The following is a 15,413-nucleotide window of genomic DNA, read 5'->3' as shown; positions in this document are numbered from 1 at the left end:
ATCACATACACCCCATCTTATGGACTCGGTGTTCTCACTGAGGTTTGCCCCACCACGTGAAATTTGCTTAGACTCTATACTGAGATTTACCTAGTCTTTCTGATATTATTTTATCTTGTCAAATTTTATTTTATTTTTATGGTAATTTTGATTTGATGCATAACTATTTGGCATTCAGTAAAATAAATAAATCTAACAAATGCATATAGTTTAATTTAATTAACTTGACATTGAAAGGTAATCTTTGTATTTCAATTTATGTGGCATATTTTTAAAAAAAAATCTATTTCAAAAACTATATCACCTATTTAGAAATTTAAAAGTTTTTACCGTAGATGAAATCATTTATAATTACACATATATTTAAGTTTTGTTTTAAATCATAAATTTTAAAAATTGTATCTCATTTGTTGTAATTTACATGACAAGTTCTTTTTTACTCTATTAAAAAGAATAGAGATAAATGTCAAAAACACATTTAAACTATTCTCTTTTTTTTAGTTCATACCTAAACTATTGAGAGTGCGAGTTTCATACCTAAACTATCACTTATTAGACTGGGATATCACTTATTAGATTGAGAAACACACTTTTCTCTTTTATTACACTATTTCCATGATGTGTGTACTACACTCTCTCTTTATTTTAAAAAAAATTACATCACACTACACCTTGACAAAAGTTAAATAAATTATTAGTATTAACTAAAATTAACGATTAAAGGATTATTATTCAATAAAAATATATATTTATTTTTTTAAATAATAAAATGTAAAATATTTTTCTTACCCCACTCCACCACTTCCTCTCACCGTACCCCCCTCCTCACATTTCTTAGATTTTTTTTTTTTGTTTAAATTTCTTTATAAAAGTATTTAAATTTTTTTCATTCATCTCCCCCCTCCCCCCCCCCCCCCACCCAAATAATAATTTACATATTATTTTATTTTTAAAAAAAAAAAAGATTCTACCCCACTCCACCTAACCCTTGCTTCCAAATTTTTTTCCCGTTTTGTGTTATATATATACTTATCTTTTTAGGAAATTATTTTTTACTTACCACCGCAAGACTTTATTTAAAATAATTTTTTTATTTATGTTATATTCGATACACAAATAGAAAAAGAAAATCCTAAAAAGAATGTACATATCCAACATAAAAACAAGAAAAACGTAAAATAAAATAAAATTAGGAGTCGGGGGTTAAACAGGATGGGTAGAATTTTTAATTTTTTTAATAAAATAATATCAATTTATTTTGGGAAATGAGTGGGTGGTTTGGAAGGGGAGGGTGAAGTGTGATTTTTTTTTAAAAAAAAATTATAAAAGAAAAATTTAAAAATAAAAAGATGGAGGATTGTCCGGAGGTGGGGGTACGGGGAGGAGGTGGTGGAGTGGGATAAAAAAAATAATATTTTTTTGAGATAATAATACTTTAATTTTTAATTAATAGTAATAGTTTATTATTTAATTTTTGTCAAAGTGAAATATTTTACTCAATATTTTATCCATGTGAAATGTCATATGTCAAAGTTTTTCCCAAAATAAGAAGAAGAGAGAGTGTATTACACACACCATGTTTCTCAAACTAATAACTAATAGAGAAAATATATAAAAATCTCCCTGAACTTGATCGGATAACTTACTTTAGCACTTAAACTACACAGACGTTTAAATATTCCCTTTAACATTTTTAAAGTGAATTAAAAATCACCCTGAGATTATTATACCAATCTCACTTACCACATTATAGTCATGTAAGTGCCACAACGTAGCCATATCAGCACCAATGAATAGAACATAGCTAGATGTTTCTAGACAAAGAGTTGACACTCCCCTTTCATCCAACGGCTCAGATCATGCCAAGTTTTAATCGTAAGGCCACTATATTTTACTATATTTATATTTTATACTCACAAAATTCTAAAACCCTACTGCTGAGTACTGACTGAGCTCACCAGGTTTAAGGGGAAAAAAAAATCTTCAAACTCAAGCGAGGTACATTTTTTCAGAAATTCTTACTATATCCATTTCCGATTAGCTTAATCTTAAAAAGGGGTTTTATTTTATAATATAGATTGTTATTATTTCAACTTGGTTCATTGATTACATTTTATAAGGTTAGGGTTTTGATCATTTTCGTTCTGTTTCTTGAATACCATTATTACTACAGTAAGTTATAGTTATGGGTTTTACATATGATCGTGGGGTTTTACTGCTCCAGTTTTCTTATTTTTTGTATCCATTTGAGCTGATGGTCTTTCGGAAACGGTCTCTTTATTGAATCTTTTTGTTTTGGAGATCAGTAGTGAGCATATTGGATGCTGATTGCTAATAAAAATACGGTCTTTACTATTTTTTGTTGATGGGTTTTGATTAATAGCGCGATTAGTTTTTTTTTTTCCGATAGAGCGATTAGTTCTTGGTCTGTTTATTTTGGTAATTTCCGCCGGAGGGAACTGCAGGATGGGTAATGCCTGTGTCTTGTGCTCTATAGTTGTATGCTAAGTTGTGCGGACTCTTCAGTTTTGATGCCGCACCCGTGTCGGATCCTTAAAATATACACTTTTTTGGAGAATCTGACATGCACCGGTTGACATTTTTGAAGAGTTTGAGCAATAGAGGTTGCATGACAAATATGGAAGAGTAGATATGTGTTTGCTTTGTGCTATTTTGTATGGCTATGTTTGACTGAACATGTTTATTGGGCTGAGTTATTAGTAGATTCTTTTAAGTGGAAGGAACTATTAAAGAAATGGGAAGTTAGTTTGAATGTGTTTGATATGAAAATGAATTTGAATTCTTTGAAGTCATGAAATGGTGAAAGTTGTATTGAGTAATTTTCTTGATGGGATGGTTCACATATTTTGGAATGTCACTGTTGTATAAATAGGGACGAAATATGAGCTTGAAGAAAAGGAGCCATCTTTTTCTTTTGTTTTACGCTGTTTCACTACATCTAGTGCCTTTCAGCATTATGGTGGAACTATGCTATATTTGAAGATTTCTTCTGAATCTAACATCTTTAACATTTATTCTCATGTTGTTTTTTATATGGACTCCTGTCATTCTGTTCTTTTCATAGGTTTAAAGATGGCTTTGTTCAATAGAATTGGAAATATGCTTAAACATAGTGTAAGCCGACACACGAACTTGGAATTGTGTGCCTCTAGGACCTCACTTTACCAGGCTATAAGAAGTATGTCTTCTTCAAAGCTTTTTGTTGGAGGTAAATGATTTTGTTCCCAGCTGTACGGGGTTCCTGTGTTCTTTTTCCTTCTTTTTGTTTCTCTATAATGGCCAACTATCCGCTGCAGGTCTCTCATATGGCACTGATGAAACCTCTCTGCGAGAGGCATTCTCCCAACATGGTCAAGTGATTGAAGGTACTTGACTTAACATTTGAGCTCTGATAAAATAAAATTTTGCAGCTTACTCCATTTATGTGGTTCATGGAGCCTATAAAATTGATGTGCCCTAAACAAAAAAAGAAATTAACTAAACAATAATGTGTAATTCGTGCAGCTAGAGTTATTTTTGATCGTGACACTGGGAGATCCAGAGGGTTTGCTTTTGTCACTTATACATCTGCTGAAGAAGCATCAAGTGCCCTGAGTGCCTTGGATGGCCAGGTAATGATGCTCAGGTTTCTTTGTGGAGCACTGGTGTCAGTTCTTCTCGAAGAGTGACAACTGCAGCCTTCAAGTCTTTGTATCACTTTGTGTAGTAAGACAAGTTCTGTTATTTTCTGAAAGATGTATCCGTGTTATTCCACTCTGTCAATGGTGGTTTCCATCCAGTCCCATTTAATAGGTTCTATTACATGAAAATTTTGTGACTTCATGTTTTTGTGCCTTTCTTAAATACTAAGACCAAATTTCTTTTATCACTTGCCATTAAATGAGATGAAATATTTGAACAACTTTTTAGAACCAGTATCAGGTGATAATTTCATGTTATTGTCCCTTCCATTTCATTCACTATATTACACTGTCAATTACTGCAAGAAATTGATTAGCTATCCTTAGTGACAAGGTGGTGTTTCCATCTGGTGCTAACTGATAAGGTTCTATTGGGTCAATTCCATCAGGACTTCATCTTGTTTTCCCTTTCTTTTATATCATGGGCAAATTAGATTTTGTTACTTTCTTCCGTCATTTGAGAATGAAAACTTGAAAAGTTTTTTGGGACTAGTCCTGGCTAAAATTTGTTGCGTAATTTTGCAGGACCTCCAAGGGAGACGGATAAGGGTGAATTATGCCACAGAGAAGCGTCCTGGAGGATTTGGGCGTGGTTCTGGTGGTGGAGGTGGATTTAACTATGGTGGGGGAGCTGGAGGTGCTGGAGGCTACTCATCTGGAAATTATGGAGGTGGTGGTAACTACGGTAGCAACAACAGTTACCCTGCAGGTGGTAGCAACTATGGTGGGGATAGTTTTGGGGCTGGATCTACTGGTGGGAGTAGTGGAAATTACAACTCTGGTGTTTCCGGTGGTGGCAACTATGGTGGGGATAGTTTTGGGGCTGGATCTGCTGGTGGGAGTAGTGGAAATTACAACGCTGGTGTTTCCGGTAGTAATGATTTCTTCAACAACTCTGAATTCGGTGGGAGCCCTGGGACCTCGCACAATGGTAGTGAAGAACAGCTTAGTGCAGACCAATCTGTAAACAATGATTCCACACCCGGTGCAGAAGGAAGCCACACAGATGACAATGATGAGCCAAATGACTATGCCAACTCAAGGAGTTGATAATATGCTATTCAAGAACTACTTAGGCTTTGATGAGTACATGTTCACAACATGTGTTAAAAGGCAAAGAAAGTATATTCGGATTCAAGTAGGATTGCTACTGGTTGCATGCTTCATCTAGTTTAATAAATCTGTAGGATTATACTGTACTCATTTCATAATTTCTTCTTTCTTTTGAAAGTGTGTTTATGTCATGGATCCTCTCCAAGTACTGATTTTGTGCAATGTATAGTACTGAATCTTTTTCTACTCGTTCGTTCTTTTAAGGCATTAGTGATAACTTTCTTGACCTTGTGGCTAAAATGTAGATTATGGCATTTGCACATTTACTTAATAGGCAGTTAGAAACAAGAAAAATGTGCGTTAAACTGACTAGAACCCATAATTAGGAAGTAGAAGTGCTTCCTTACATTACATTCGACAAAATCAATAAACACTCAATGGCTTGCTAATTGCCTGAGTTTCAAATAACTGCATATTGATTCTGAAACAAAATAGTAGGTTAAACTGCTGGCATTTCTTTGTTTTATAAAGACTTCAGAGTGAAACTACAAGCCAGCAGCAAACAACTTCTGGTTTCAACTTTCTAGAGGAAAGAATAATGGAAATACAAGGTTGCGGAATCTGTACAAGTCATTTTACATAGGGCATCACCTACACTCGGGTATTATCAACTTGGCACAATACTACAGAACTCTCCTTTCCTCTTTTCCTCCATTTGGTGCTCCCCTCATCTTTTTGCTGGGGTGGGGAAGGGTGCATATTATATAGTTCACAGCCAATTCCAGGTCAATTGAAATCAACCATTCAACTTCTAATGCACATTCAGCTGTTGCCAAAATCTTCAGAGATGTGCAGTGATCATTATTAAACAGCCCAGAATGGCTTTGGAGTTGCTACCGCACTCGAGCTACTTTTCAAAGGTCCGTCAATTGCTTCATCATTATCATCGTCGTCGTCGTCGTCATCCCCATATTCCATTAGCTGGACTAATGTATCTGAGATGCACAAATCAAATCAAACAATTAAATACACACACTCTCATATTTCTCAACTGTAAAAATGGAATAGACAAGTTATGTCTGATAACAACTACTACAAGGCCTCAATCCTAAGCTACTTGGGGTCTCTTATATAGATCTTCAGTGAACTTCCACCCATTTAAGCTCATCTCATACTGATATAACACAAAAATAAGAAGTGGAAGATAAAAATGAAAAGTAAAAGAAGTTCTACTATGTTAATTGGACTAAATGGATTTTCACACTTCCACTTAGTAACAAGAAATGCAAGAAAAAAAGGGGTAATGAAGATAGGTAGGTCATCACTAATAGACAAACCAAGCAAGAGTTTATTGAAATCTTGGGACTGAAAAAGCTTGAGTGATGGCAAATACCTGGAACAATTTTACATGGTGCTTTATTAACCACATTGTTGTCCTGCACTTTCTGTGAGGATGATTGAAACTTTGGTGGCGGTGGCGGTGGAGGCATCATTCTAGGAGGTGGCGGCGGCAGCATTGAACTGGGTAAGGGCTGAACCAACTTTCTGGGAGCCGGAGTACCAATTTTGTCTCTATCACCTTTGTCTGACATTCGTTCCTGAAGCATTAGAAGCTCCGTACCCTGCAGTGGATTCTGGCAACCAAAAGGGGGAGGGAGAGTCCATCCAGAAAACTTAGAAATTCCAGGAAAAAAGGAGGTAAAATTTTTAAGTTTTTCAAGAGCATACTTTTAACATTCTTTTACTTGTATAGTAGCAGGCAAGGGAAGTTTAAAATAAATGCATGATCCTAAGAATTATTGGTTGACATGAATAAATTGGACTCATAGTGTAAGCTATGCAGCTTGACTTTTTTTCTATCACTTGCTACAAGGAGCTTAGATCATCATGTTTAGAAAATGCATATATTGCAGATACCAATAGAAAACATTTTCTCTTCTTGAGTAAAGTTGAAACAGTTTGAAAGCCTCGCAGGCAGAATGTATTGTGAGCTCGATCTCATTACCCTTTTAGTACTTGAAGCAAAGGTGATTAATAATGTGCATTTCATATTAGCATATTAACATTTGACAGAATGCCAAAACCAGAAGGGGCATGGTATCTTTGCATCGGCACCATCAAACTGAAATAGCACGTAGCAACCCCATGCCTCCTCCGTATCCAGAATCCTGTGAAACATACAAAGGTCCAACAGAGTTCCACAGCCTGTTAGCTTCATACAAGGTCAGAGAAATTACCTGGAATATCAAGTAGAAAAGGTTAGACCAGAAATAAAAATATGTTTTTAACTGAAAAATAACTTAAGGGAAGGAAATTTGAGAAATTTCAAACACTCCATTTACAACAGCAATGTGATAAAAATTTAAAATGAGAAACAACGAAGTCTTTTTTTAATAGAAACTAAGATGTAGGATGAATGGTAAACTAAGTTCAAAAGAGACCCAAAAATAGGAGAATCTGATAAATCCCAATTTTGCCAGTCATCATGCTACACAAGCTGTACTTCATCCTTCTATTAATACCATTTATATAGTGGAAGGTGAAGTGAAGAATCTATCATAATTCATATACACAGCATATTCCTGTGCAGAAGATCACTCAAGCAGTGAGAATCAATTAAAGGCAATTAAGGGACCCAACTTCAGATATAACGAGGCAGATGCACAGGCTATAGATATGCCACATAGCACCACAGTTTATGAAGGCTTTGTTTCAGAGCATAAATTTGGAGAAATCACAGGAACTTCGTATTTTGGTGGAGGCCCTCCAAATGAGGAATGGGAAACAATACAACTTCAGTGACCTCTAGTCACAACTACTAGGGGAAACTTGTCTCACATTAACCAACATTTTTCTTCGGTTATATTGTCACTCTAGCAGTCGATCTGATAGATACCACATAGTGGGTGGTCAATGAATGGCTAAACAGATGTACTTAGATATGCTTTTGATCCATTCAGATTAGTGATATATGTACCCCTCAATCTTCCACTAAATTGAGTTGGAACAGTAGCAATGGCAGTAATAATATATCATCTACAGTTCCCCCTTTTTTTCTTATTTCTTTTTTTTACATGATATCATCTACCATTTTAGTTCTCTAACAAGAGATGGGCTTATTTTGGAGGCTTGGAGCAAAACTTTTTGCACAGCCAGTGCCCTATTGGATACTTCAACAAGCAGATAGCGATAATAGAGGAACTTCTGGATACTCAAGTTTAGGTTCATATGCCAGAAATTATATCATGAAATGCTTTCAATATTCATTCCCCATCTCTAGTCAATCATGAAGCTTTATGTACTTCTCTCGAAGATGACCATTATAATTTTCTCATCAAAAGCCAGTTAAGGGCAATTGCCTGGAGATACCTTCGTATAGGTCAAGGAGACTAAGCACATACCTGGTTTACAGTTGCTTGGCCTCTTCCACCAGCCGGCAATTCTTGAAATTTACGCTTCTGTGCAGGGCGCTTGTCCTTCTCAGAACCTGTACTTTTCTGTGAAGTGATGCTTGGTCCCGTTGTTGCTGGAGGAACTGTGGTAGTGACTGGAGAAGTAGATTGCCTAAGAGCCAAAGCAACTTGCTGCAAAGCAGTGGCTTGGGGATATATACCATCATAACCAATATAGCTTGTTCTACTTGTAACTAATTGATGAGGATAGCAACTGGTGGGAGGTTGAGATGGCACAGGATTCAGTGAGCCTAGAGATTGAGGTACTGTACCCTGAGAAACAACACCAGTCACACCTGCAGCTGTAGTCACGGGAACTGCTGCTGCTGTTGAGGAGCTCAAAATCTGTGCAGCTACATTGGCTGTGGGTATGTTATTGACTTCTGATTCACTTCCAGAAACCTGAATGCTGGCTAACGGTTGCAGTGGAGGCGGAACAGCTCCATAAACCTTACAAGACGAGACTCTGCAGATCGACAGTCACACATATGAGGATTCAGGACTCAGCCCAACAAAAGAAAAAGAACCATAACAAAATAATAGCCCACATAAACCTCTTCTGAACGAAAGTTAACAGGTTGCAATCACATTTCATATACTCAGAGCAACATGCATACCTAGAAGCACCACACTCTGCACAAATAGTATCCAAAAGATTTTCTGCCAAAAGCTTCGCACGCTCAAGACTTGCACTGTTATTGCTTGATATGAGTAAATGCAGAGGTTGGTGAACATCTGCACATTAAAAGAGTACATTTATGAGGAATAACTAATCTTTTTTCATAGCTGAGAAATCTAGCCAGTGGCACACTATTGATAACCATTCTTATCATGCTATGGAGGATGGGAAAATAATTGCATCTTAATCAACACATAGGCACCTTCTCCCTGTCCTTCATCTGAATATCCCGAACCACGTCCTCTTAGCAAGACAGTTGCTCCAGTTTCATTCATAATGTGATTTATATACTGATCCTGCACTTACAAAAAGCCAACCACCAGCACAGAAGAAAATCTCTCCAAATGGACGGAGATGTCAGAGAGAGCTCAGAACATTAGAATCTCTTGGCTTTCTATCAATAAGAATAAAGTTTAAAGGAGCACATCAAGCATCATAATGCCAAAAGAGATTAATAAGATAATTAGCCAGGCAGGGTGGAGAATGGACTACACCCAAACTACTGGAAGAAACATAATTACTCAGATCAGAATCTGATCAATAAAGAGAATAAATGATGCCAATATCTGATCAATAACAGAGAAGTAACAGCTGAATGAACTTCCCTGGTATCTAAATTTGCCAGCAAATCACAACAAACAGGGAAAAGAAATTGATAAGGCAAATGGATAGTAAACCACAAAAAAAAAGGATCTTATTTTTATGTCGTTAAATATGCGAGAATTCATAAATCGAAAATTTTATCAGGAAATTAACCCTTGATAGGCAACATACCACAATAACTCAATAAACCAGGGGAAATGAGCAAAGTTAGATTAAGGGAGCTCACATTTGGTCCACGAATGCGCACAGTAATATTTGCTGATGGATCAGCCTCAAAGCCCAGGTACACACAGGTACTCAGCAGATGATTAACCTGATGATAAGAGAGTCAGAGGTTCCAGTAATTTTCTGGCTTCCTGTCCTGTCAAACCTCAGTACATACTACTTACCTTTAATCCATTGTTAACAGGACCTTGCTTAAGCATTTCCTCCACTACAGCAGCAGCACGATCAACTGCTCTGATCCTCTCAAGTGTTGTTTCTAGCTGAATCAACCACAGTACATGTAAATACACCATAGCAATCACTTCACCCAGAAAAGTAAAAGGTCAAAATAATAAAACTTGAAAGGTTACAGAGAGAAGTCCCACTTTAATGAATAACAATTTTTTCTTCATAGTGTGACCCAAGATAAGTACAATTTCCCTATGGGAAAGAGTTTTATAAAATACAACATAGCCTAAAACTTGATGAGACATTTCTCCACTCAACTTTTAAGATAGCATCCCCAGACCCCACTTTGTGGGATTTCACTGGGTAATGTTGTTGTTGTTGTTCCTAAGATAGCAAAAGGTTATTAGTGGATTTCTAACCTTAATACTTTTATGCTTTCAACTCTCGCTAACTTTGCCAAGTCAAACATGTACACTAAATTTTGGCTGGATAGATGAAAGGTGTAGACATTTTTAAAAAAAAAAGTAGAAAAGGTTCAGAAGATAGGAATATGATTTGGGTTTTGCGTTTTAAGAGAAAAGATATTTCCAGATTCTCCAGTCATCTGTAGTATACATTGGATAAAAACGGGAAAAAAAATTAGCAGTAAATGAACTCTTAACTAGAGAAGAGGAGCAGAAGAATATTGGTGGTAACCACTTCAATGGTTAGAAAAAACACAGAAACCAAACTCAGAGAAACAAGTTGACACTAAGGCAAATGTATTGATTAATTAAAACTGCACAGAAAAATGATTCATCTATGCAATTTAGTGATGGACAAAACTTATCAGCAATCTTCCTGAACCAAATGGTGCATCCAAACGCAAGTAACTAAAATTGCTTACATGTGCCCCAGCAGAAATATGAAGGTATAGGGGTTTTTCACCATCAGATGGTGCGCTTGGAGGCTTGTATTTACCCCTGCAATAGCCACGTTAAATAAGTATCACACTGTAAATAAAGGCTAAACAATAAGCAATATAATAAGACTTCATGGTGTGCTACCTAGTTATAACCACAGCACCCGTGCTCTTCTGAATCTGCAGAAACAGTGATAATTGATCAAGAAATAATGAGCATAACCTTAAGATAATCACATTTGCTTCTCGAGTCATCTTTAGTCTTACAAAACCCATTAACAATATTCACCTCTTCCTGTGTTTGGCGCTTTGTGAGCCTGTAGCGAACAGACGGATCAGCATCATTAATGACAATTTCCCTTGCTATCAACTCATCCTGAATTTTCGGCTGCAATAGCTCATTGGAAAATCAGAAGTGATCCAAATAAAAAATAGAACTGATTCTGAACAGCATTTCGTAGAAGGGTAATGGAAAAATGGCACAAAGAACATGCCTGATTCAGTATAATTTCCTAGGATGGGTAACACACATTTACTGTTAATTTGCAGTAAGACAACTGCAGGAAGTGACCAGAGAACTTTTTCTTTTGATGATGATATAAGGAGGCAGATAATTGGGCAATGCTTACTGACAACAAACACAATTTCTTCCACCCACAAAGAAAAGGAAGAAAAGCAAATATTGGAAGAATGTAAATCATGCATTTGGATAATAACTACTAGAGCTAGGTGACAACCCTCATGTAATAGGGGAATACTTCCAAACAAGAAAATAATAAGCAGTATCTTCTCTGATGATCTTACTTGAACTGATTTTTGGGCAATAATTACGGGAAGCTGCTGCACTGTAGTAGTACCAATAGCGGTAAGAGGATTCGTAAAAGCAGCACCCAAGACTGGAATTACGCCAGGTAGTGTGATACCAGCAAGAGAACCAGTATTTACCAATGGAAAAATCCCAGATACCGGTACCCCTTCTGGAACAAATGTCTCCGCAGGCTGATCCCACTTTCTCCGTTTCCTGGAAGATGTTGAAAAGTTATACCACAAGAAGAGCTTACTCTTCTTATTAGACTACAAAGCTGTCTCACATCATTTTTCTAATATTAATTAATCAATCAATCAAATTGTGTATGTTGTTGTTTCTTATTTTTCTTTCCTCTTCTGCAGCATAATGCAAACAATCCAGCTAATATTTATCATGTTAACCCAGATTCTCTAAATGCCTAAAAAACAGCTAACCTTCCCGGTGAAGATACTACTACTGCCATTACCTCAATACTGGTTCTTCCCACAGAGTAACAATTTCATCTCAACAAAGTACTAATTCAGTTGCCGAACTTTTTCAATTTAGCATCAGAGCAAAAAGGACACTGACAAACTCACGGAACCAATAATACATCAAAAGGATTAAAATCGTGGGAGACAGTCATGCGAAACCTCGAACTCAATAAACAATAATCCAACTCCAGCATCAGCCAAAAAGTTTGGACCAAAGTTAATTACTGAGTTAGGTCAAACCAGTATCTAATCATGGCAGCTTACTTAAAACTACGTGACTGTTCATCTCTACTTTTTGGAAAGAAATCAAAGTAGTATTCTACTAACATATTATACCAGCGGAGCTAATAGGGTTCAGGAAGGGGATTCTCAGCAAAAAAGTTGAGGGGACCAATCAATGTATGAATCAAGTAGGTTCAATCCCAAACTATAGAGACAATGAATCAAAATATTGTTCAGTAGATAACGAACAAAATTTAATCATACGTGATAAAGTATTTCAATTTTGACCTAAGCCAATGATATTAAGGGGAATTTAGATCTTCAATTGAAGTGGTTTGCGTACATAAAACTAAGATTAAAAACTGAAAATTTTATGCACCTTTGCTTCGTTGATGAAGAATTGGAGTCTACGGTTTCAGAAGATGAAACTCTAGGGCAATTATCCTCCGTCATTGATGAAGAAATTTCTAGTTCGTGCAACTGCAATGCTTCTTTGGATTCAACGGAGCGGAAGAAGGATTGAATTTTCAGGCAGACTGAGATTTCGGATTCGTCTAATTGTAAGAATTTGTGGTTTCCAGAATCCGTAATGGATTTGGATTTTGGTGCGAAGGTGAACGGGCAAATGCTGAGAATTCCTTGTGCAGGGAAGGCAAGACTTGTGACATGCACGTGCAGGAAATGGTTTGATTGATAATATGATTATTTAAACTAAATATATGAGAAATCAAAAGCTGGAATAGCTCAGTTGGTTAGAGCGTGTGGCTGTTAACCACAAGGTCGGAGGTTCAAGCCCTCCTTCTAGCGTAGTTATATTTTTTTTTAATTTTTTTTTGTTTCAAAGTGGGTTAGTTTCACGTAGGTTGTATCGGTTAGGTTTATTGGTTTTTGGTTTTAAATATGATAAACTATTAACCAAACTAATAAGATATTTTTTATCGGTTTTGGTCTTTAACGGTTCGATTTTTTGTTTACCCAATAAGAAAATGTTTATAAAATAAATATATGACTTCTTCAATAATTTGACACGATAAGACAATAATGTAACTTTACAAAATTCTCATAAAATAAAAATAATAAGAATTAATTCAAGAACTATACAAGTGCAACATAAAGAGAAATTAAGAGACTATGGTTCTTACTTTAGGTTTTGAAATTTTGTATAACGTGAAGTTGTGAACTCAAAGTCAGTGTAAAGTGTGAATTAAACGCTAATGAGCAAAGATAGTAACCAATAAGGTACTGAATTAATATTTAATATTTATGTATAGATAAAATAGTAAATCATTGTTATCATCGTTTTACCTAATAACCCAATATTAAAAACCAATATCAAACTGATAACCTGATAATTTCTTTTTCACAAAACCATTAAAAATCTGTTAATCCAATAACCCAACAAGAATAAACCAATAACATTTTTTTCGATTCAGTTTATTGATCGATTCAATTTTCACACACCCCTTTCATGTTCGTTACACTTTCGTATCTCAAAACTATCTTTTTACTAACGGTTGCTCTAAAATAATAATAAAAAAAATTGGTCAATTTTAACATTGAACTAATCTTACAACTAGATGCATTTGAAATCTAGCAAGTGATGTGAAATTTATGTGAATATATATGATTTGTTTTGCACAAGGCAAGTAAAGAACACATTCTTTGAGGCGTTAAAAATAATGTGTTTGAGGCTTTTATTCATCCTTCAAGGAAGGAATGAGTTGATTTCTCCAGTACTGGACTTGACAAAACTGAAAATTAATATCGCAAGCAATACATACATCAATCTCATTAATTTAATTTTTATTCTACAAACTAAATATTCTTTTTTTTGCATTATTAATTTTTGAAACTTGCTCATGGAAAATGGAAAACATGAACATCAATATATTTTGCAGCTATGGTTTGAGCATCAATAAGCCAAAAAAGTAAAATACAAGAAACTTTAAAGGGGCATTCCGAGAATTGAACTCGGGACCTCTCGCACCCTAAGCGAGAATCATACCACTAGACCAAATGCCCAATACATTCTCAGATGGCAACGTTTTAAATGTATAATTGTCCTCCAACTACACTATGAGTCTATGACAGAGAACTAGAGCAATTACTTATTCGGATAGTGTGTTTATACCAAACAAATGCAACTTACCACAGTTAAATGATTTAATGGAGTGGATATAAATATTATTATTTAATCATAATTAGATTATAGTTGTGTATGTTCAACAGTTCATGTATTCATTGATTTAATTAGGTTTAAACACACACAAATTTTTATTGTACTTGTGGTAATAGTAAACCTCTAGTAGTCTAGTTATTTGGTGAATATCTAAGATATATACTCTTTAAGCTTCGTTTATTTGCACTCAGTGAATTTCTTAATCTTAATCATTTAAATTATAATTACTGAGTATATTTATTTTCAAGTTTGAATCAAAGTGTTTTTTTTTTTCTTCTTTTACAAGACCATTTAATCGGTTTAAATATATTTGAATAATTAAAATCTAAAACAAATTTGATATCATTAATACATAATCACCCACTTTCATCACTAATCATCGTCACCGTTTATCATTATCAACTATCACCACCTACAATGCAATATTCTCAATCACAATTACCATCAGCCGTCAATTACCATAGTTAATATTTATCATCATTAGCCACTATTTACAATAATTGCTACCAACACTAATATCATACAACTATCTATCACTACATATAATCAATCATTATTATATAATATAAACTACTGTTATAAATTATCATCATTAGCTATCACTATCATACACCACAATTACTTGTTTGCTCCCGCATACTATCTCAATCATTGCTACCATAATCTACCACCACCCTAGTCAATACCCACAACATCGCAAATTAGTAATTACTATCACCAACTTTACTATGAGGATAAGTAGTAATTTGTAGTGTTTTTTTTACTAATAAAAGTGAGTATATCACTACGATACCACTTTCTTTAAATTAGTCACGAGGAGCCATGAAAGTTGGAAACTATAAAGCATATCTTTTATAGATTTGTGAAGTTCTCTTTTACTTCTCGTGATGTCCACACTAACATTGGTAAAAGCACATACCTCTTGGGTGTGTTTGGTACGAAGGAAAAA

At 35.2% G+C, this 15,413-nt stretch overlaps 2 protein-coding genes and 2 non-coding genes across 6 annotated transcripts; 2 read left to right on the top strand and 2 right to left on the bottom strand.

Moving 5' to 3' along the window:
* The first annotated feature begins 3,069 nt into the window (after positions 1-3,069).
* LOC125836258 (glycine-rich RNA-binding protein 2, mitochondrial-like) lies at positions 3,070-4,998 on the top strand. Its single transcript, XM_049515431.1, has 4 exons — positions 3,070-3,229; positions 3,318-3,386; positions 3,526-3,632; positions 4,227-4,998. Exons 1-4 carry the CDS (start codon positions 3,094-3,096, stop codon positions 4,749-4,751), a joined length of 837 nt encoding a protein of 278 aa, XP_049371388.1. The 5' UTR covers positions 3,070-3,093; the 3' UTR covers positions 4,752-4,998.
* Positions 4,999-5,351: 353 nt separating this feature from the next.
* LOC125836127 (protein RIK) lies at positions 5,352-12,900 on the bottom strand. Of its 3 annotated transcripts, XM_049515208.1 has the most exons (12): positions 12,665-12,900; positions 11,587-11,803; positions 11,072-11,170; positions 10,928-10,962; positions 10,768-10,843; positions 9,878-9,973; positions 9,715-9,801; positions 9,088-9,181; positions 8,824-8,941; positions 8,156-8,672; positions 6,148-6,388; positions 5,352-5,749 (listed from the first exon to the last, which is right to left on the bottom strand). In XM_049515208.1, the coding sequence occupies exons 1-12, from the start codon at positions 12,736-12,738 to the stop codon at positions 5,619-5,621; spliced, it is 1,785 nt and encodes a 594-aa protein (XP_049371165.1). In that variant the 5' UTR covers positions 12,739-12,900; the 3' UTR covers positions 5,352-5,618. The 3 variants fall into 3 exon arrangements, with proteins under 3 accessions (XP_049371165.1, XP_049371166.1, XP_049371167.1); XM_049515209.1 differs by lacking the exons at positions 5,352-5,749; positions 6,148-6,388 and adding an exon at positions 6,438-6,991; XM_049515210.1 differs by lacking the exons at positions 5,352-5,749; positions 6,148-6,388 and adding an exon at positions 6,598-6,922.
* Positions 12,901-13,018: 118 nt separating this feature from the next.
* TRNAN-GUU (transfer RNA asparagine (anticodon GUU)) lies at positions 13,019-13,092 on the top strand. Its single transcript has one exon. It is a non-coding gene; the product is annotated as a tRNA-Asn (tRNA).
* A 1,143-nt stretch (positions 13,093-14,235) lies between these two features.
* On the bottom strand, positions 14,236-14,307 carry TRNAP-AGG (transfer RNA proline (anticodon AGG)). The gene has a single exon. It is a non-coding gene; the product is annotated as a tRNA-Pro (tRNA).
* Positions 14,308-15,413: the final 1,106 nt, after the last annotated feature.

The sequence above is a fragment of the Solanum verrucosum genome, unplaced genomic scaffold (assembly GCF_900185275.1).
Source record: "Solanum verrucosum unplaced genomic scaffold, falcon-dt-bn FXZP01000278.1, whole genome shotgun sequence".
Taxonomy (NCBI): Eukaryota; Viridiplantae; Streptophyta; class Magnoliopsida; order Solanales; family Solanaceae; genus Solanum; species Solanum verrucosum.
This window is presented reverse-complemented; position numbering and strand designations above follow the sequence as displayed.